This window comes from Condylura cristata, unplaced genomic scaffold (genome assembly GCF_000260355.1).
Source record: "Condylura cristata isolate star-nosed mole 26May11 unplaced genomic scaffold, ConCri1.0 scaffold00005, whole genome shotgun sequence".
In the NCBI taxonomy this organism is placed as follows: Eukaryota; Metazoa; Chordata; class Mammalia; order Eulipotyphla; family Talpidae; genus Condylura; species Condylura cristata.
The window spans coordinates 68,016,475-68,037,059 of record NW_004567106.1 but is presented as its reverse complement, the minus strand read 5'-3'; the positions used below and the strand labels follow the sequence as shown (position 1 = coordinate 68,037,059).

General features: G+C 45.8%; 2 protein-coding genes across 3 annotated transcripts; both read right to left on the bottom strand.

Annotated features, from left to right (window-relative positions):
* Positions 1-2,883: 2,883 nt before the first annotated feature.
* LOC101630424 (taste receptor type 2 member 3-like) lies at positions 2,884-3,822 on the bottom strand. The gene has a single exon (XM_004677219.1). It carries the CDS (start codon positions 3,820-3,822, stop codon positions 2,884-2,886), a length of 939 nt encoding a protein of 312 aa, XP_004677276.1.
* Positions 3,823-12,510: 8,688 nt separating this feature from the next.
* Positions 12,511-20,513, bottom strand: SSBP1 (single-stranded DNA binding protein 1, mitochondrial). Of its 2 annotated transcripts, none has more exons than XM_004677093.2 (7): positions 20,456-20,513; positions 19,739-19,805; positions 17,830-17,890; positions 16,780-16,920; positions 16,500-16,587; positions 15,022-15,110; positions 12,511-12,659 (listed from the first exon to the last, which is right to left on the bottom strand). In XM_004677093.2, the coding sequence occupies exons 2-7, from the start codon at positions 19,760-19,762 to the stop codon at positions 12,616-12,618; spliced, it is 447 nt and encodes a 148-aa protein (XP_004677150.1). In that variant the 5' UTR covers positions 19,763-19,805; positions 20,456-20,513; the 3' UTR covers positions 12,511-12,615. The 2 variants fall into 2 exon arrangements, with proteins under 2 accessions (XP_004677150.1, XP_012576189.1); XM_012720735.1 differs by lacking the exon at positions 20,456-20,513 and adding an exon at positions 20,380-20,400.
* Positions 20,514-20,585: the final 72 nt, after the last annotated feature.

The following is a 20,585-nucleotide window of genomic DNA, read 5'->3' as shown; positions in this document are numbered from 1 at the left end:
TACCAGACACCGCCAGCCCAACGCTCACAAATGGCAGCCCACAGATGTCCGGTCACACAAGCCCATATCTCCCTGGAGAAAGCTCCAAATCATGCATAAAGAGAGACAGAAGCAGCAACAGGGGCCACACCTGTGAATCTAGCTTCACTGACTTTGGGGAAGGTAGCCCTATTTTAGTCAGTAGAACTACCAAACCCACTCTGGGTTCCACCTTCTCCATGCACACTGGACTTCCATGACCTGACCAGAAGTGGTAAATTCAGCATTCTCACTGCACTTAATCTGATGCTGCTGGGCCAGGGTAGACTTAGGGGTCACAGTAGGAGTAGAAAGGAGGGATTCCCCATATGTAACCAAAGGCACCAAGAGCCAAAATACAGCCACGCCAAAATCTCTAATGGTGTATGTTCAATTAAAAGATAGGAAAATCGGGCCCTCCCTGGTGGCACGGCGGGTTAAAGCTGCAGCACAGTGAAGTGATCTGGGGCCGTTGGAGCATGAGTTCAATCCCCGCCAGGGAGCTGACCCACGGGTGCATGAGACCTCTTCTGTCTCCTGCTGCTCCCCTCAGCAGTATGTTTCAGTACATCAGCCTGTTCTGCTCCCTGCTCTGTCTCTGGTGAATCCTCTCATCCCCGCACCTCTGGTCTGTACCCCAGTTTTGGTGTGAATAAATAGATATTACAAAACAAAAGACAGGAAAATCTCCACAACTAAACTAGGAGGCAGAAACAAGGACAGACAGGAACCAGTAGGCAGAGATAAAGTAGATAGATAGAGAGAACTTATTAAAGTGACAAAAGTGGAGTGCATCCTTAAGAGTGGGGGACATGAATTTAAAGATTCTGGGGTCAGGGTAGCAAAGCAGATGTCAGTTAACACTGCATGGATTTCCATAAACTGCCCTGTACTGGAAAGAAGCACATACTTTTACTACCTATAGAAGTGCCCGCTCAGAGTCTCTGTATTTTAGTGAATTCTGAATAAATACTGAATCATTCTTTTAGGTTTCCACAGATTACCATTCAAACTGTAATGTTATGTTCTGTCAGAAATAGTGATTAGTTAAAATTAGGAATTTTGCTAACCATTTCAAGAAGCAAGCATTAGTTTGAAAGTAAACAGTATAGACCAAAAGATATTTTATTCATATAATTTTTAGAAATGAACATGTAAATGCAAGAGCAATCCTGAAATTACTTTGGGATTCCATAGGGCCAAATGCCAAGTAGTGTGTTGACCCTTCAAGCGATGGCAAACACAGTCCCATTCCCAAGTTAACAACAATGGCAGCTACATTTACTGGGCATTTACTGCCTGTGGGATTCATAGCTTACACGTGACCTCACTAATTCCTCCCAACAGTGAAAATGCTACTACTGTTCCCATTTTACAAATGAAGAAAGTGAAACAGACAGGTTTAGAAACATCCCCAGGGCCACCCGCCCTTACTAGGGCCAGGGCGTGGGCCCAGGCTGTCTGGTTCAGGGGCCACACACTTCGCCACAACTACCTATACCTGCGGGCGTGTTAATGCTAGGCACACGGGTCAGGGGTCACATGCTCACAAGGCTGAGGCGCCACCGTGGTCTGAAGCAACAGTATTCTTGCTGCTCAGATATAGGAAATGAATCAAGGTCTATAATTTCATCAAAATAAAACTGACGAAATTTATAAAACTCCTTACTTTTCAATAAAACTGAAATTTTAAAAGCAAATATGCTTCTGGCTAACTATAAACAGGAGCAACTAGCAAATACTTGTTCCACCTGAAAAATTAAAAATTACTACAAAATTCACTTTAGCATGATGATAAGGGAACACGGGGGCTACTGAAGTAAAATGACTTCACCACCAAGCTGTGCTAGAACCTGCCTCCATTTTATCCTACATCTTTAACATTACACGATGGAATTCTGGAAACTGCATCCAGTGTGAAATGCTGTTACAGCACTGAATTACACCATGGCTTCACCAACTGAGCGCTGCGTACAATACTCTGCATTAAATGGCTTGCACACAGTGTGCGTGGCTTCATACATTCCTAATTCCTTGTGAAGTCCGTGTCACCGACCTCATGTTAGCATAAGAAAAGAAAGGCACAAACAGGTAACTAATTATTTAAAGTAACTCCTCAAGTTACAAAAATTTTGGCAAAGGAATAGAACGACTTCTACTTCAAACCAAGATTGTCCTATCACTACAGATTTTTCTATTTACATCAAACCTACTGTAGTGTTCTAGTTACAGTTTTTCAATGTAGACAGTTAAACTAGCTAACTAGGCAGTTAAAACTAGTTATTAGCGGCCCTCCCTGGTGGTGCAGCAGGTTAAAGCACAGCACTGAGAAGCTGAAGCCACTTCCGCATGAGTTCGATTCCCGCCTGCCCAGGAGGTGACCACATGGCGTGGCAGACCTCTCCTGTTCCCCTCAGCAGTGTACTTCGTTGATCCTGACCCACCCGCTGCTCCCCTCAGTAGTGTACTTCGTTGATCTGCCTGTTCTGCTCCCCACTCTGTCTCTGGTGAAGCCTCTCACTGCCCCTGAGCCTCTGACCTGTACCTCAGTTCTGTATGTACAAATAAATAAATCTTTAAAAAAAAAAAAACAAACTAGTTATTAGTTCAACATACTGAGCTGGTAGTTTCCATCTGTATAAAGAGTACTATAACGCTGTTGACATTTTCCAAGCCGTTTCTCCCCCTGCAAGTCCACCTTCTGGAGAGAAGTCGTGAGAAATGCGTCTAAGTGGGGTGGCAACACCATGGTATCTCTTCCTTACTGATGTTCTAGAACTGGTACTAGCACAGAATCAGGAGGAGCTCAGAAGTCGCAGGGCAGGCTGAAGCACTCCCAGGCACCCTCTTGTGCCCTCTGCCATTTTAGGGAGAGAAGGACGTCTTGGTTCCATTAGGAGGCTTACGCCACATCACATTCACAAACACCTGCTTCAGTTTACTGTTTCCCAGGATGAGAATAAATGTGTGGGCAGTGGGATAGAACATTGCCATTGTTTCTCCAATCAACCCAATCATTTTATTTCCTGGTAGGAAGCGACTAGAATATGCAATTAAAAAAGTAACAAAATAAAGTAGGAAAAGAAAGAGGAAGGAGAGGATGACTTTGATGGCCCTCTCGTGGGCCTCGGTGCTGGGGTCCCCGGCGTTGCTGCCATGCTGTTGCATCTCCCGCGTGTGCCTCCCCAGGGAGAGGATGAGCACGAAGCAGGAAGTCAGAGAAACGACGAGGGGAGGGACGTTCCACAAAGTTCCAAGAACATGGATCACATTGTATTCACTTTTTGCTCTGAAGTGCTCGGTCATATTCCTTGTGGCATCAATTCCAATCAAAATAGAGTAGAGCTTAAATTCATGGATCAGGGACATGGTGCTGGCACACGACAGGAGCAGGGCTCCCAGCAGCATCCATGCGACCAACCTGGAGACTCTCCACTTGAGCCACAGGAATGTGGGGTGAGAGAAACTGGCGATTCTCAGGCAGTAGAGGGCATTGAGACAGGTGACAAGCCAAATGCTCAGATGATTTGTAAATGTCCAGAAGACATCGGTAATTTGCATTAGTATGCCTTCATTATGCACTTTGTAAGAGAATATCGCTAACACGCTATCAAAAAATAGAATAGACAGCAAAATAATCCTGGAGAGAGCCAGAGTAGTGACGATGAAGTCAGACAAAGGGATCCTCCTGCTCTGGAGCCAGCTGCGGCCGTGGACACACACAATGAAGCCGTTCCCCAGCACCCCCAGAATGAACTGAGTGGTAGACAGAAGCAGGAACACGCACTCCGGGGGACCCGACATGTCCGCTCCTGCGGGCCTGATCTTCCTTCCTCCTGCTGATGCACAATCTCCTTGCAGTTTGAAATTTCTCTCTCAATCTGCTTATGGCTTCACAGCACCTGTGACTTGTCTGCCCAAATGAGTTTGCTGTAGAGAGTGGCGTAGTGTACTCCCCCTGCTTCTTCCAGATGATTCTGTCCTCGTCACAGGTGACACGTATTATCATGTTCCAAGTATGATGGAAACGCAGAAGCTCTTTGCTAAAATGCAAATAGAGTAGTGTCTGGTGTCACACAGAGAAGGAAGAGATGTGCTTGACAGAGAAGACGGAGCCCTGGGCTCGGTTTCAAAGGGGGTAGAGTCCTGAGCCATCCAGAACAGAGTCATACGGAATCTCTTTTAAAGAGTGTGAAGTCTCAGTTCTCAGGAGGGAGGGCTCAGGCAGGCACACTAGACCCGAATTCCACCACGAGGCTCCACCAAAGTTACCCTGATGGGAGATTTAAGGGCATAAAGTAGCTCAATCATGGCCTTTGGTCCTGGGCTAGAACTAACAGTTGTGCCTCTTGGAGGAATAAGAGGACTCCAACTTCTTCCTTACAAGCTATATTATCAGGAATTTTTAGTGATCTATTAAAATGACTGGATGGACATTTCAGTCAGGACAGAACCCAAAAATGGTGTTAGTGCTTGGCAACACGATTCTGAAAACATCTGGCTCACAGACAGCTCTGCTTTTGTAACTAAAGTTTTTTTTTTTTTCACCAGCTTGGAGGATAGACCTGAAGGGGATAATGAGATGCATATTCATTCTGAGTGGTCACACTCCACGTGCTGTTCCTAAAGGGCATTCTTGTTTAGCAACAGCACTCATTTACACAGCTGTGTAATATTCCACCGTGTATATGTCCATTTTTTGGCGATGACTTTGACTTTCAGTATTATACTATTATGTACGCTAGTTCCATGGGCATCCTTGGAGATATTTCTTGAACCATATGGACAACAGGTACTTTAAAGGTAGAGTGGGTGAAATTTCAACATTACAGGGCCAAAATGTTTTCTCAGAACAAGGTTCCGATATACAACCCTCCCCGCCATTAAGTGCAATGGTTCCCCTGGGTGTGCAACATCCTCCATTGTGCTTTGTTCTCACAAATGTATTGAAATTTGCCATCATGGAAGGCTTACACGGAAATGTCACTGCAGTTTTGGGTATTCTCCATTATTGATGAGGTCAATCACTTTTCCATATATTAGTGGATCATTATTTCCTTCCCTGTGACATGCCGCATCTATGTCCATTTTCCTACAGTCGTTTTCTTATTGTTGTAGGACTCCCAACATTATAGATCATATTGTTTTGTAGGCCTTTACATGTGTATATACTAAATTACATTTCCATTATACTACTGCAAATTATCTTCTTTTCAGTCTGTGACTTGCCATTTTTAGTTTGGTAACTTCTGATCAACCAAATCTATATAAATGAATTAGTTGGTTTTTTTTTTTTTTAAAGATTTTTTTTTTTTATTCATACAGAATTAGGGTACAGGCCAGAGATGTGGAAGGTGATAGGATTCACCAGAGACAGAGTGGGGAGCAGAACAGGCAGATCGACGAAGCACACCGCTGAGGGGAGCAGCGGGCGGGCCAGGAGAGGTCTGCCACGCCATGTGGTCACCTCCGGGGCAGGCGGGAATCGAACTCATGGGGAAGTGGCTCTAGATTCTCGATGCTGTGCTTTAACCCGCTGCGCCGCCAGGGAGGGCCGAATTAGTTGTTTTTTTAATAAAACTTCTATGCCTCCAATTTACCTTATTTTCTCCCAAACCTTGTAAAACTTTGCCTTTCACAAATAAGTCTGTAACAAAATTTGACTTGTGCATGACAAGAGCTGCTATCACTTTTTTCTTATGGATGACAAATTTTCCTAACAGCTTTAATCTACAGCTTACTCAAGGCATTATACACTTTTAAACACTTTTATCATCCTTCATTTCTATATATACACATGGTTTGTTTCTGCATTCTGTATTTTGCACTGCTGTTTGATTTCATTCCTACAGCCATAGCATACGTCACAAATCACTAGAAATGCCTAGGAAAGTTTTTTCAAGTGGCAGAACAAATCCCCCACTCATTCTGCCTGTTGAGTAGATAACCTGTACTTGGACATTTGCCTATCTTTAGAATCAACTTGTCCAGATCCCCCCAAAATATTCAAGGATAGTAACATCAATTTGATGAAGGTTGACATCTGTATAGTATTGATGTTTCCAATGTTATGTCAATTTTTTGCCTTCATTAAAGTATTTCTCTATAGAAATACTACTCACTTGGAGACTTTTCTAATAATCTTGATAGGGCATCTTGTTAAAATTTGCTTTGCTGCTGCTTGCTATTGATCTGTATAATGACGTTACTTCCAGCTTCCTTCTAACAAGATTCCTTTGTTTTCTATGTAAAACACAACACTTGTAACTGTTTTCCTCACAGCTTAATATTTCTTTTCATTTTGTAACTGTGTTTCTTAGTCTCAGCCTAAATAGGTTGGAGAAATGGTGGTAAAATATCCTTGATTTGTTCCTGTTTTAAGAGAAATACTCTCTTCTACTTCAAGATTTGACACATATTTGACATAACCATTATTAATTTCAAGACTGGCACCTGTCAGTGGGTGTATTTCCCTAACTTGCTCTAGTTCCAGTTTCTAGCTCCAATTTCACTGGAAATTGACTTGTTGGATATATTCCTTTCTTCATGCAAGACTCAAATTGCACACAGAAATTAACCCCCAGAATATTTCAAGATAGGACCTGGGAGATGAAGTTACATGTTGGACTGTGATAGGGTTATTTCCTTACAAGAGACACCACAGAGCTCAATCTTCTCATTGTCAGCTCACTGCCAGGTGGGCACATAAGGAAATGGTGGTTTCCTGCAAACAAGAAACACACCACCCATAATACTGACAATGCCAGCACTATGCCTGGATTTGAACCTCAAGAATTATATTGGTTTCATGGAAGTCTAAGGTATTCTGTTCTGGTAGCCTGAACTAAAACTATGTTGTACTTAGAATCTGTAGCTTTAGCAGAAGGACACTCCTCACTGAAGATATCCAGTACTGTCCAGGACACGTAAGGCAGTGTTTCTATCCTTAACCTAACTGCTCCTTTATTTAACAGGATTGCTAATTAAAGATCCTCAATAAAGACTACAAGCAAAGTATTTGATGAAAAAGTGTGCTCATATTCCCTGCTTCTAAGCTAACTGCTATAGTCTTGTGTACATTTGATGCCCCAGCCCCCACAACAAACTTAGAATGAGACTCAGGTTCAAGGTTTGAAGGATTGTGGGAGCAGGAGGAAGATTACCTGCAGTAAAGGTCATGTACATGGAGATAAAATTAAGACTACTAATTTCAAAAGGATTGGGCTCAGTGCAAAAGACAAATAACAATGCACACAGGTAGCGGTTTATTTGTGTCTCCGGAAGACGTCCCGAGGCAGGCTCCCCACAACTGGCACGGTGGCTCCAGGTCAGTGCAGATCACAGCTTCTTCTGTCTTCCATCCTGAAGATTGTCTCATGGCCCATGCTGGCAGTTGGTGACTGGAGATTCAACCATCATGTCCACATTTCAGGCAAGACAAAGCAGTTGAGGGCCTAGAGAGGCACAAAGGAGGAGCTTCCCTCCCGACAGGTCAGTTCACGCAGGAAATTTCCTGGATGCATCACCAATGACTTCTGCCTCTACCCCCTTACCACCCTTTAACTGCAGAGGAACAAGAATGCAGTAGGGTGGCTGTGAAGTCACCCCCCAAAAAACAGGGGTTCTACAAATGTAAAGAGGATAATGGATACACGGTGGCGTATTAGTCATGCGTTTTAATCCTGGTATTTTAGGATGCTCTGACACTTAGGCATGTGCAGACCGGAGGGCAGGCAGTCCTCCGAGGAAAGTAACTCTAGAACTGAGTGACTTGCTCCCATGCATACTTTTGACATGCACAGCAAGCATCCCGAGCCCACAACTCTAACTCACCTTCTTATACCAACTTCCGTGGGCAGGACACGAGCCCCTCTAAACCACCCAACAACCCTCTACAGTGCAGAGCAGCTGACCATTATTCAACTGTCCAATACTACAACTATTGCGCCTGCCTATCAGGCATCTGTTCTTTCCCCTCCAAAACCACAACAAAACTCCAGCCCACACTTCCCCACTTCCCCTCTAGCCTTCTGCTTCCTGATCTACCCTGGGGCTTCCTACAGAGCACAGTATCCTGCAGAACATGCCTTCAGCCCTCTTTGTAGGAACTGTAAGTGATAAACTACTTTCAAGTGTAGATGTCTTTGTCATCTTATCGTACCTAATAAGCCAAGCTCAGGTACATCACAAACAGCAACACAATGCAACCTCGGCCTCAAAACAACAGAAAGCTGAAATCCTGGTAACATTGAGACTTTGTTCAGAAAGTCTGCTTGGCAGAAAAAAGTAAGAATCACTTTATCTCAACTTCTCTTCTGAGCTCCAGACTCATTAGTAATCACCCTGCAAATATAAGCTAGAAAATCTACAATTAAACTTATGTTCAAACCTAAATCTATTATTTCTCCTTTAAAATCAGTTCCTTGGTCTTCTCTGGTAGCACATGGGGTTAAATCTCAGCGCTATGAAGCTGTCAGCAGCCACTGCAGCATGAGTTCGATCCCTGGCCAGGGAGGTGACCCACATGGCACAGCTGATCTCTCCTGTCTCCCCGCTGCTCCCCTCAGCAGTGGATTTCAGTGATCTGCCTTTTGTGCTTCCCATTCTGTCTCTGGTGAATCCTCTCACCTCTCCCTCATCCCTGCACTTCTGGCCTACACCCCAGCTCTTGCATGCACAGATACATGAAATAGATACCTACCATACAACCAGGTCCCACATCAGTGTCCCATAGTCTCGGCAGCTATACACACAACTGCCCTCAGCAGCAACATCAGAGTTTTCTTTTAACTGCTTTCCCCTCACCACCGACAGCTGTCTGTCAGCAGGAGATCCCGGGCAGAAGTTGTATTCTTTCTAGTTCCTCAACCCAGCGCCAGGCAGGGGACATGGGTCACAACTGGTGCACGATGAATCAATCAGGGAATCCCACACGCCCTTCCTGTCACTTCTCAGCACCGCTAACCTTTCTTGGCTCGTTGAGTACCTTCCTAATGCCTCAGCCTTCACCTGTTCACTCATCTTTCAACGCTGATTTGCAAGACATGTCCTGGCCTTAAAGACTTCTATCGCTCTCCGCTAACCAACTCTCCTGCAAGCTTTCCAGAGCCTTTATTATCCAGGCTAAGCCACTTTCCATGTCCTAACTTTCACTCCTTTGTGCAAGTTTCCAGATCTTTGTACATGCTATTTCCTCTGCTGAAAACTACCCTGACTATTGTCTGCTGCACCCATCACGCTCACCAGTGTTTCTATGCCACTGTCACTGAACTGCTCCTGTGTATACCACACCAGCCCCACATCCGAGGCTGTGAGCTCCTTCAGCAGAGTCCCATCTCCCTCCTGCTACCCAGGCCTCTAGGGCTGTGCAGCACAGAGCAGCTGCCTGAGTGATTTCTGAATTTAAAAAGATGCCAAGGCTCAGTGTGAACAGTCATAGCAGTTTTAACAACAAAAATACTATCAAAGTAGAAAGTGTTAGGTAATTCCTGGAAGTTAATAATAATTTTTAAAATGTCGAGTACAGTCAGCAAGTACCCTGAGACTTGGTGGAGGGGCATGCCGACTGAAAGAGTGACCTGCCTGCCTTAGAGAATGACAGAACTGAGAGCAACGCGTACTGAGCACTTGTCTGAGTTACTACGCACTCAGTAAGCCACTTGCACACACTATTTATTGTGCTCTTCAAAATATGCCTATGAAGTGAGCATTACTATAATCCTTCTATTCCCAGGGAAACCAAACAACAAAAATCTGAGTTAGGGAAAGGAAGAAACTACCGAGGTCACTCAGCTGGTGAGTAAAGCAAGTATTCAATCCATGTTTTCTGACTACAGGTAGACCAACTTTCTTCAAATGACAGATGCAACAGAAAACTAATGTCAAGATGCACACCAGTATGGTCAAGTAAGACGCCGGAGTCCAAAGCACAGCAGATAGCAAAGGGACATCAAGCAAGAAAAAAAGAAATGTCACTCTGTGGCTACGTGATCTGATGGCTGAAAAGCTACCAGCGCCCCTGTGTCCCTCACGCAGGTCGGGGACCAGCACGGAGCTGTGACAGTCCTCAGTGGGGCCCCCAGGCTGCTGGCTCCTGCCCGAAGGCTCCTTCTCTAAAAAGTGAGCTGACAAATGCTGGAACAGCCTCCCTGACCAATTCAGCACGCAGGATCTGGAGGCAACAGTACAGGGGCAGACACTGAACTTACATCAGCCGGTGAAGAGACCCTGCGGGGGGGGCAGGGAAGAAGGGAACGCCTAAGATAACCTGGAGGAGGCGGCAGGGAGACCGGCATGAGAATCAGGCAGGGTGGGAGGCAGAGGTATTGCTCCGTCATGCCCAATTCTCCCAACCGAAGCCCACCAGGTATTCGACTCCAGGAAGATCCAGATGCCCCCTCCACGGGCACTGGTCACAGCTGGCAGTGGGGGGTTCTGAATACTTTCGGCAATGAGAGGGGGCAGCAGCAAGAAGGCAGTGGGCCCAAAGCCAAACGGACACTTCAGAAACATAGCTGGAATGTCAGGTGTGCCTTTGCAGGCTGCGTCACTCGGACACGCCGTGTCGTCTCTCCGTTCCGCGCCTCACCTGCTGGTGCCTCCTCAGGCGCCAGTTAAATCAGACAATGATAAACCACTCTGAGCTCAGTCCCTGGCTGGAGTCAGCACACAACAAACGCCATTCATTTATGCCACTGTTAATTTATAGGTGATTTCTCCAAAACTAGTGGCGTTAGGATGACCAATCAGTTTCCACCACCACGCTGCACATGATGCCAACTCCGAAAGAGAACTATGTAAAATGGCCCTGCCGTCATTTCCATGCCAAGTTTCAGCACAATCCAACTGAATGTTTAATAAAGCCCTATGAGGTTGCTGTGCTAGGCTGAACTAACTGAAGGGGGCTGAAGAGTTGTCTGAGAAAAAGACAACCTCGCCTTCCAGAACTTTTTGCTCTCTCTGGGGACGAAGTGAAACTAAATGCCCTCACTGAGCTACAAAGGTTAGCCCATAACCCAGATGGCATGAGTTAACTCCCCAAAGCCACAAATAAATGCTTCAGTGTTTGGGGCGCCTCTGCATTAACTGGCCAATGAATCTGAACAAACAGATGCTCTCTGAGGACGACGTTGGTAGCAACTGTGGACCATAGCTAGGCTGTCTTGAAAGCAGTCATCCTGGGCTTCTGTGTACATGAATTAAGAACTGCACCAAGAAAAAGGGGGGAAAGTAGAGGTGAGTAAAATGTTTAAGCATGAGATGCTAGGATGCAGAAGGAGGGAAAAGCTCGTGCAAGACCAACATGATCACTCTATTCCACGCAGTGTACCTGGAGGTAACAGAGTACTGCAAACTTGGCGTAGAAATAATGGGAAAGGGCCCTCCCTGGTGGCGCAGCGGGTTAAAGCACTGCACTGAGAAACTGAGGCCACTTCCGCATGAGTTCGATCCCCGCCTGTCCCGGAGGTGACCACATGGCGTGGCAGACCTCTCCTGACCCGCCCGCTGCTCCCCTCAGCAGTGTACTTCGTCGATCTGCCTGTTCTGCTTCCCGCTCTGTATCTGGTGGATCCTCTCACCCTCCGCATCTCTGGCCTGTACCCCAGTTCTGTATGAATAAATAAATAAATCTTTAAAAAAAATAAAAAGAAATAAAAAAAAAAAGAAAGAATGGGATTTTATCCCCCAGATCAAAATTTTGAATAAAGGAGTACTTTTCATTGTAAAATTAATACTTACTCAGCGCAAAAAGAAATTAGAATATTTAGGAATGTAAAGAAATAGAGAATCACACAAATGTACCCTATCCAGAGATAATCACATTATGATGTTTTTCCTTCCAGACTTTTCTGAGCATGGACTTAGAGTAATCATATTCTTTTTCAAAACTGGACACCCCACTTGTCGTTTGATACTTATTCTCTCACCCGTCTGTGAGCCATAGTAATCTTTCCAATTACTACAGAATCCCAAAGTCAAAGTCACAGGGGCATTTCTGCAGGTATTTCTTTTGGTGCCACAGGAACATGAAATGCAAGACACACGCTGGCCCTCCAAGCCCTGGAGCCTGTTACCAGCGTCAGGCTCCACACGTCCACTCTAGACCATCAGACAACCATCCCGGGGGGATCTGGAGAGGACCCCTTGCGCTCGGGGACCCTGGAGAACGCTGCCTGTCAAGAGCCTATCTAGTCTGTGCAGAGCACTGGCTAAGGTGCAGGTAAACTGACCTCGCCTGCAAGTGCACAGAGCACAAAGAAAAACATTACTTACAACTGTGGGATACCCTGACGCTCAGTGAACACTGAGCGGTTGAGTCAACACTGTGACAGAAGCACATAGTGCAGGGCACCCCCCAAAGGGCAGTCTCCCCTCTCCAGCCACACCAGCAGGTCTAAAAGTTCACTCTTTTGTATGCTGTTCCTAGAACCATCCCTGAGGAACTGGCAAAGAGGAGCAACGGCTGGGAAAAATATTACAGCTCACGTTATATAAAAGAGTGTTTAATCTTGTCCTTAGAAACTGATGAGACTATACATTACACATGATTTCAAAATGAGACTGTACCAAATAAAAGCCAAAGACGAATTGTCCATTCTATTCCTTCTCTCTTGTCTGGTCGCTCAGAAATATGATGTTATCTGGAAAGAAGACAAAGTATTAATACTATGCTCAGAACTTTCCTCCGTCCCATTTAATCATTCCTCTCTAATAGATGCACATTACTGAAAGGATTTTAGACAAATTCTCAATATACTACATAACCTGCTATATTCATCAGTGATATCAGTTGTAATGGGAACTTAAAGTTGGGCTTCAGGGCCCTCCCTGGTGGTGCAGTGGGTTGAAGCTGACTGCAGCCACTTTATATGAGTTCGATCCCCAGCCAGGGAGCTGACCCACAGGACCCAGCTGACCTCTCCTGTCTCCCTGCTGCTCCGCTCAGCAATGTACTCTGTCCATCTGCCTGTTCTGCTCCCCACTCTGTCTCTGGTGAATCCTCCACCATCCCTGCATCTCTGGCCTGTACCCCAGTTCTATATGCATAAATACATAAATCTTTGAAAAAAAAAATAAGCTGGCTTCAGTTGTTTGTCTGAAATTCTGGACTTTGTGGAGGGGCAGGAAAAGATCTGTCATCCCCAAAGATAAGAGCTTCCCGCAATAGAACAGGTCACAAATGTGGGTGTGTGCAGTGCCCAGGCAGGTGCCTTACACCAGGGAACAAGCTCACAAAGGAGGCCGTCGGCTCCACCCGCCCACCCTGCGGCCCAGAGGAACGCACAGACGTGTCACACGGCCCACGAACAAAGGCAGATTCATGCATGGCTTCAGTTAAGTTTGAATGCCACACAGAAAACATTTTGTTTTCCGAGATTTTAAACAAAGTAACTTTGATACACTCATTCTTGGAAAAATTTTCAAGTATCATTTCCAGAGTAAGCATTGCTACTCAGGAACATCAGACATTGATCTTAATATTGTCCCAGAGGGAGTCAGCTTAAGACAAGCCAAGCTCGCACAGTAGACTTCTGTGCGACTCCAAAAGATCTACATTCTCCTAACCTCAAATTAATCATGAGGTGGTTACTACATAATGCCTACTTGTTCTGGCGCTCGTTTTCTAAGAATACAGTATCTGGTTAAGGACGGCGATTGCAGAAGAGATGATCAGAAGGGCAGCGCTGAGTAAAACAAGCTGCCCCCACTGCAGGTCATGTTCAAGTGACAAGCTATTAAAAAACGTGGCCTGCAAAACAGATCAACCAAATGAAACGCTCTCCTCTCCTTCAATGTCACTGAAAGACTACTCCTATTAAATGGCCATTTATCTATGCTAACTTCTCAGCCTCATGCTAGCAAATACTGGTGACAAGAGAAAAACAAAACAGCTGACAACATGAAATGTTTCTACATGGTTGGCTCGTAACGACTCACACAGCTCAGGCTTGCCCACGCATCTGATTTACAGTGACTACAACAGTGTTAAATGCTTCAGAAACACGCGAACAACAGAGAATTGGTCCCACACCATACAGAACAAAGATTCTGAACAGGTATGTTATTTCTGAAGACAAAGGCCGACAAAGCGCCGGTGTGTGGGAAATGAGTTTTCCTCAACACACTCAAGAACTGAGAAAACACCAGGTCAAAAAAAAAATGAGGCCTCTAAGGTTTGATAATGAGGGTAAGGATACCACTGTGAGTTTTCAGGAAAATATTTGCAATGAAACCAGTAAAAAAACAAATTATTATTAATATTATGGTATGCTGGTTAAGACATGAACTCTGAGCAATTGTTAATAATGATATGGTGGTTAGGACATGAACTCTGACACCGACAAAAAAGGAGTGACTTCATTAAAAAAAACTTAAGTTCGGCCCTCCCTGGTGGCGCAGTGGGTTAAAGCACTGCACTAAGAAGCGTAAGCCACTTCCGCATGAGTTCGATTCCCGCCTGCCCCGGAGGAGACCACATGGCGTGGCAGACCTCTCCTGGCCCGCCCGCTGCTCCCCTCAGCAGTGTACTTCATCAATCTGCCTGTTCTGCACCCCACTCTGTCCCTGGTGAATCTTCTCACCCTCCACATCTCTGGCCTGCACCCCAGTTCTGTATGAATAAATAAATAAATCTTTAAAAAAAAAAAAACTTAAGTTCTCAGACTTCCACCTTCAAAATTGAGAGAAAACGATTATCTGTTGTTTAAAAAGAGACTTATGATATATAAGCACCATGTAATTTAATGAAAGGACTCAATTTACGAAGCAATCAAGTAAATTTGAACACTGTGATATCAGGTAAAAAATATTTCAAGAATTTCTTAGTATCAGGTGTGACATATTCTGTCTGTACCCCTTCTGCAGTGCGTCTCAGTCCATCCACCTGCTCTGCTCCCCCTCTGTCTCTGGGGAGTCCTCTCCCCCTGCACCTTCTGTCTGCATAAGCAGATGAATAACTAAAGGCCGGGGGCACTACAGCAGCCCCAAGCGCCATCTTCTTACCAGCGATGATGGTCGTTGCTTGTCGCCTCACGTTATTTTTGTCTGTGTATTCACCGTAGTCGACTTTCCCTTCCACAAAAATTCGAGACCTGTTGCAAATAAAATTTACAGTTCTCAGTATAGATTCCAATCAGTTACAGGAACATGAGGCCCGAGGTGGCCATCAGCACACACTAAGGACGAAATACGCAATTGCAAAGAGCCTCACGCGAGGCTACCACTTCTCACGGCTTAGTTCAGAGCACTGGACAGAACACAGACTTCACACATCAAGTAACAAGGATAATGTTTTCTTCCTTGAGATGACTGTGTGTAGTCCTTCATGAAGTGTTTTTAAAAAATCAAGTCTACGCAAAATTAACCTAAAAAAAAGAACCTTGAGGCCAGAAGATGGAAGCACGATCCTCCCAACTGCAGGCTTGATTAGCAATGTGTCGATTTCCCTGAGCTCTGAACTCCTATGATTTGACGCTCACTCATTTCTTTAATCCCTTACTATGGCTGAGGCTCACAAATTATTTTCAAGGGACTAAGATGGTTCTAATCAAAATAGCTTTTCACCTAGTGTTCACTGAAGGGTAATGACTTTCTGCACCATCTCGACGGCACTACCCAGACGACAATATAACTGACCTCTTGAAGAGAAGAAATTGACCACAATGAAACCAGTTTCAGCCTTCTCCATCACCAAGAAAGTACAATACAGAAAGGAGACAAGACTGGCAAGTTGGGTGGAAGCCAGGGGAAACACGCAGAGGCCTCTCAGTCAGCAGGTGGCCGCACACAGGCTTTCCCTGGCATAGCCTGTGCATTCACATGTGTGCACACACTCACACATATGTACAATGGAGGTGCACAGGAAGATGTGTGGTTATGAAACAGAAACTTTAGTTTTATAGAAGTATTCTCCAGGTTTTATCTCTGAATACACGATGGCTACAACGCTGTTAAACACCGCCTTCTGTCCTTCTGCGGGTTTGGGAAAGACACTCTTTGGCACATGATCAATCCAAACACTGCAAAAGGGAACTTCTGAGCCTACGTGAAACTATCAAATATAAAATAGCTGCTGTGACCATTTTGCACAGTGTCAAGCTCCAGACATCCCAGGTCCTCGAGAACGATCTTACGTGGATGCAAGAGGCAAGACACTGCCCTGTCAGGACCTGGACGCAGCAGCCCTGGGAGCCCGAAAAGCCGCACTGCACCTGCTCCCAGGGCACTCAATCCCGCCTCCTCTTGCCTCAACTGCTGCTATTTACGTGCACGCTGCGCTTGCCTAAGTAGCGTGTCCAGAGGGCTGAAGCTACATTTGCTCTGCTTCTGCACGCGTGGCACATGCCAATGCACCGGCACAGCACGAGCACCGAGTACCTCAAATCAAGACAATTGGCAGTTACTTAGGAGCAAAGGAACTGCCCGTTCCAGGACACAGGACACAGGTTATCAGATTTCTGAAGCCATGCAATCTCACTTACCCCTTTTTCACATACTGGTATGCCACATCTCTGAGGCCTGGCCGGAACACCGAGATTCTGTGCCAGGTTGTCTTTTGACTGACATCACCTAAATCAAAACAGGAAATGGGTTTCTAACGCCGAAGATCCCAAGTCCAGCAAAATCAATGTCCCAATTTCTAAGGTAAGAGAATTGAGTCAGAGACGAAATATCCTTTCTGGAAGTAGCTCACCTCTACTTAGGTGGCTGGCACTAAGTGATGTCTATTGCTCCGATTAAACCCCAGGGTTTCCCACTCACCCATCTGGTACGTCTCACTTTCTCCTGACCGCCACATCTCATTTGTTGCCATAGAAAATATTGTGACTGGGTTCTTTCCTTCCACCTGTCTCATCACAGGGTCCTGGCCCACTCGCCCAAGTAACTGCACACGATTCAAAGCTGAAACACAAGGTGAGATGAGACGAAAGGAACATCCAAAGAGGGAACAGCACAAATACAGCCTTAACTTCAACATTACAGCCTTCAATTCCAACATAAAGCAAATCCCAAAATACAGATCATCAGAAAATAAGACGAAGTGGGAATAAAGGGCTGGTAGGACAAGAGCAGCTTGGCAGAAAGGGGCAGGTGTTCAGAGAAAGCAGCCCCGCCGAACAAAGATGAGCTCTGATCTGAAATTCTCCTGAAAATACCTCCTTAGAAAACTGTCTCTAGGGGCCTCCCTGATGGCCACGGAGTTGTCTCACCACCATGGAGCTAATGGCAGCCACGGCAGCACGAGCTGGATCCCCGCCCCGGAGCGGACCCACAGGGCGCAGCAGACTCTCCTGACGCGCCCGCCGCTCCCCTTGGCTGTATTTCAGATCCGCCTGTTCAGTTTCCCACTCTCTCTGGTGAATCCTCTCACCCCCCACTTCTCTGGCCTGTACCTCAGGTCTCACGAGCATAAATAAATCAACAAATCTTTATTTTACTGTCTCTACAGGTAAAAGAACAAATCTGCAAGGTGAAAATCTGTTTAAATACAAGGAAATACTTCTGTAAAATAATTCACTACCACAATCAAATACCGTAACATCGGAAGCCTTACGTAACCAAATATGCCCAAAACGCTCGATGGAAGGAACTCACGAGAGTGAGTACAAGCCGACCGGCGTGGGCAGAAGCGCCCCCTACATGTTAGGCGCTGTGGCTGACGGGGCAGATCAAGACCTGAGCGGCGAACGGAGCCAAAGCATGACTCACGGCTCAGAGCCCAGCCAGGCCAGCTCCTCTCGACCCGCCTGAGCACACCAGCACATCGCTATGCAGAACATGCTCTCAACTGGAAAATGATCTGTTACTTACATCTTTCAAGAACCAAACTGCTAGTGGTTTCAGATTCATGTCTTACAAACTGCCGTAGCACCTAAGAGGAATAAATGCAAACGCTTTTAACTTGGGGGAAGGACAAGCGCGGCAGGAGACCTACCCCAGGTCGCTGCCGGCCAGCAGCCCCGCAGCACATAGTACAGACAGGAGCTGCCCGCATGGCGACACACAGCGCCAGGACCATGCGAGCACCGCAAGGCGGCCGACTGCGCCAGCCCAGAGTGCATGGAAGGTTCTGGAGCCCAGGCCCAAGGAAACGGACAGTCCTCTTCTCATGACCGCAAGCCCCTCGCTATGGAATGTCTGGGCTTGCATACAAAAGGTGTAATCACAGGTTTGTTGGAAACGTTTAGCTTCTGATAGACAAAGAACAAAGTCCAAGACAAATAAACCTGGTTCTTTAAGTATAAAGACAGGACTGTCCACGTGGGTTTGAAAAAAGGGGTCGTTAGTGTCACCACATAGCAGCACCGAATCATGGAGCTTCTGCCATTGCTGACTCTCAGCCAACTGCTTTACCTATGGTCAGTTCATCCACAGAATAAACTTATAAACTATGGGAAACGACCCCAACTTTAGTGATGAGAAAGATGAAGCTTGCAGAGAGTAGGTAATTTCCCCATAATCCTGCAAGAAACAAATGGCAAGTCACACCTAGGCTCTGGGCTTTGTGACACCAAGGTGACTTTTCCCATCACCCTCTGCTGCTTCCTTACAGATATTCTGCTCAAGGGCTACTGCCAAGCTATGAGCACACATTACTGGGCACCATGCTGGGCACAAAGGCCAGAGCGAAAAATTGCATCAGAGGCAAGTGCCCATGGTAGCACTGTTTATATAAAAAGCAAATTCCACCAATCAAACACCCTTTGATGAGGTAGTGCTGGCTAAGCAATTCTATCACTGTGTTCTGGGGCAGAAAGTGGGTAAAAAATAAAGATGTAAATGACAATATACTAAAGAATCAAACTGCTAACTATGACCTATGCAAGATTCTGGAAATGTCCTAATATGTGTGCTCAGAAGAGGCAGGGCTCGAAGTCTCACAATCTTTCTCACTCTGGGCACACAAAAAGCAAGACCTAATAACGATCTGACAAAAGAAAATTATTGAATTTTAAACCTTTTTTTAAACTTCTGTGTTCTGCTTAACACTGTAGTATAAGACAGTGTTAACAAATCCAAGTTTCACATTTGAACATAAACGTGCACACACACACACGTTAAAAGTATATAAAGGTAAGAGCAGGCGTTTAAGGACACAGTCAGTTCTATACTAGTGGGTGGGGGAGATGAGAAAAGAGTTCACAAACGGACTGACTGTTCATTTAACAGGATGATGGATAGGAGAAGCTGTTATAAAAGGGAACCTACAGAACCAGGTGACCATCTGTGGTGAGGGAAAAGGGAGTCCAGTTTGGCTCAAGGCTGGTTAGAGTGACTGGACAGGTGAGCAGGAATATATGGAATGAGAAGGAATCCTGGTATGGTAAATGTGTGACAGTGTGACTTCAGCTGCTCTTCTCCACTGCAGAGAGACTGGAGGGAGGAGGGAGGCAGTAGCCAAGTCTTACAGAAAAATGCTAGAACAAACATTCTCATACTAAAACAAAAAATTGCTAAAGACAGAGAAATGCTCCCTAACTGATCTACATGCAAGCATGTCTTAGGAAGTAATGATTCCCGTTACACACCTGAACAGGTTGGAAAACGTCTCTTTCGTTTTAAAGACACGATTTAAACAGTTAAATCTTTTTGTTCCCAACCCTATCAAAAGACTACAGGGAAGGTGGGTGGTTTCAAAGGTCTTTTTGCCTCTACATTCAAACACCTAAAGCTATCTGGTCAGTATGGTTGATCAACACTAACATGGAAATGAGATTACCTGTAACACAGGTCTTCGAAACATGGTTTCTATTTTCTTTTCATACAATCTAGTGTTTAGTCTTTTCCTGAAGAAAACAGAAAGACATGAAACACTGTACCTGTCAGCAAAGGCCCATTCACTACTGCTAAATACCTACATGCATTCATGCTCTTTATGCAATTCACCTGGAGAACCTGAACCCCCCCTCTCCCTGCACCTGTTAGATGGAGCCCTCCCCTGCCCAGACACCCTCACACCTGCATATATTTGGATCCCCCTTAACTTCCTCTTCCAACAACAAAAATCAAATCTGATTTCTGAGTTACTGAGTTTCCACTCCCTGCCCTCTCAAATTTGTTTGCAATGTACGTTCCCTTGCGACAGGGGGAAAAAATCTGATTTATTCACTGCCCCATCCGAAACGCTTGCAACAGTTGTTAAGCCAGACGAAAGGCTCAACATATATTAGAATGTCATCCAGGGGTTGAATCTGACACTTGTCCCCGCAAAAGCCACCGCCTGCGTCCTCGTTGGCGATGCCAGGGACGCCTGGGCTCCCGGGCCTCAGGGGCAGGCGCCCGTCCTGAAAGTGGACAAGGCCAAGCGCCTTGGAGGTGGACGAAGGCGCGGAGTCGCCGCACGAATGAAAAATTCCAAACCCCGACAGGGCGCCGCCTCTCCACCCGCGGGGACCGACGCACACCGACACACCACGCGCGCTCCCTCCGCCCTCACCTGACGCGCGAGCCCAGAAGGTCCTAGCTCGGCGGTCACTTCCTGTGCAACCACGACGCAGGCTCGCGAGAGGAAGACGAAAACGGAAGTCCTCCGCGTGTGTTGTTAAAATGCTGCCGGCCGGCACGGC

Excerpts from the sequence above, each read along its gene's own strand:
- SSBP1 (XM_004677093.2), bottom strand. The coding sequence starts at position 19,762 with ATGTTTCGAAGACCTGTGTTACAG. Across the intron at positions 17,891-19,738 it reads TTCGAAGACCTGTGTTACAG|GTGCTACGGCAGTTTGTAAG; the intron begins GTAATCTCATTT and ends TATTCCTCTTAG. Across the intron at positions 12,660-15,021 it reads AGCAACGACCATCATCGCTG|ATAACATCATATTTCTGAGC; the intron begins GTAAGAAGATGG and ends TCTTCTTTCCAG.
- LOC101630424 (XM_004677219.1), bottom strand. The coding sequence starts at position 3,822 with ATGTCGGGTCCCCCGGAGTGCGTGTTCCTGCTTCTGTCTACCACTCAG.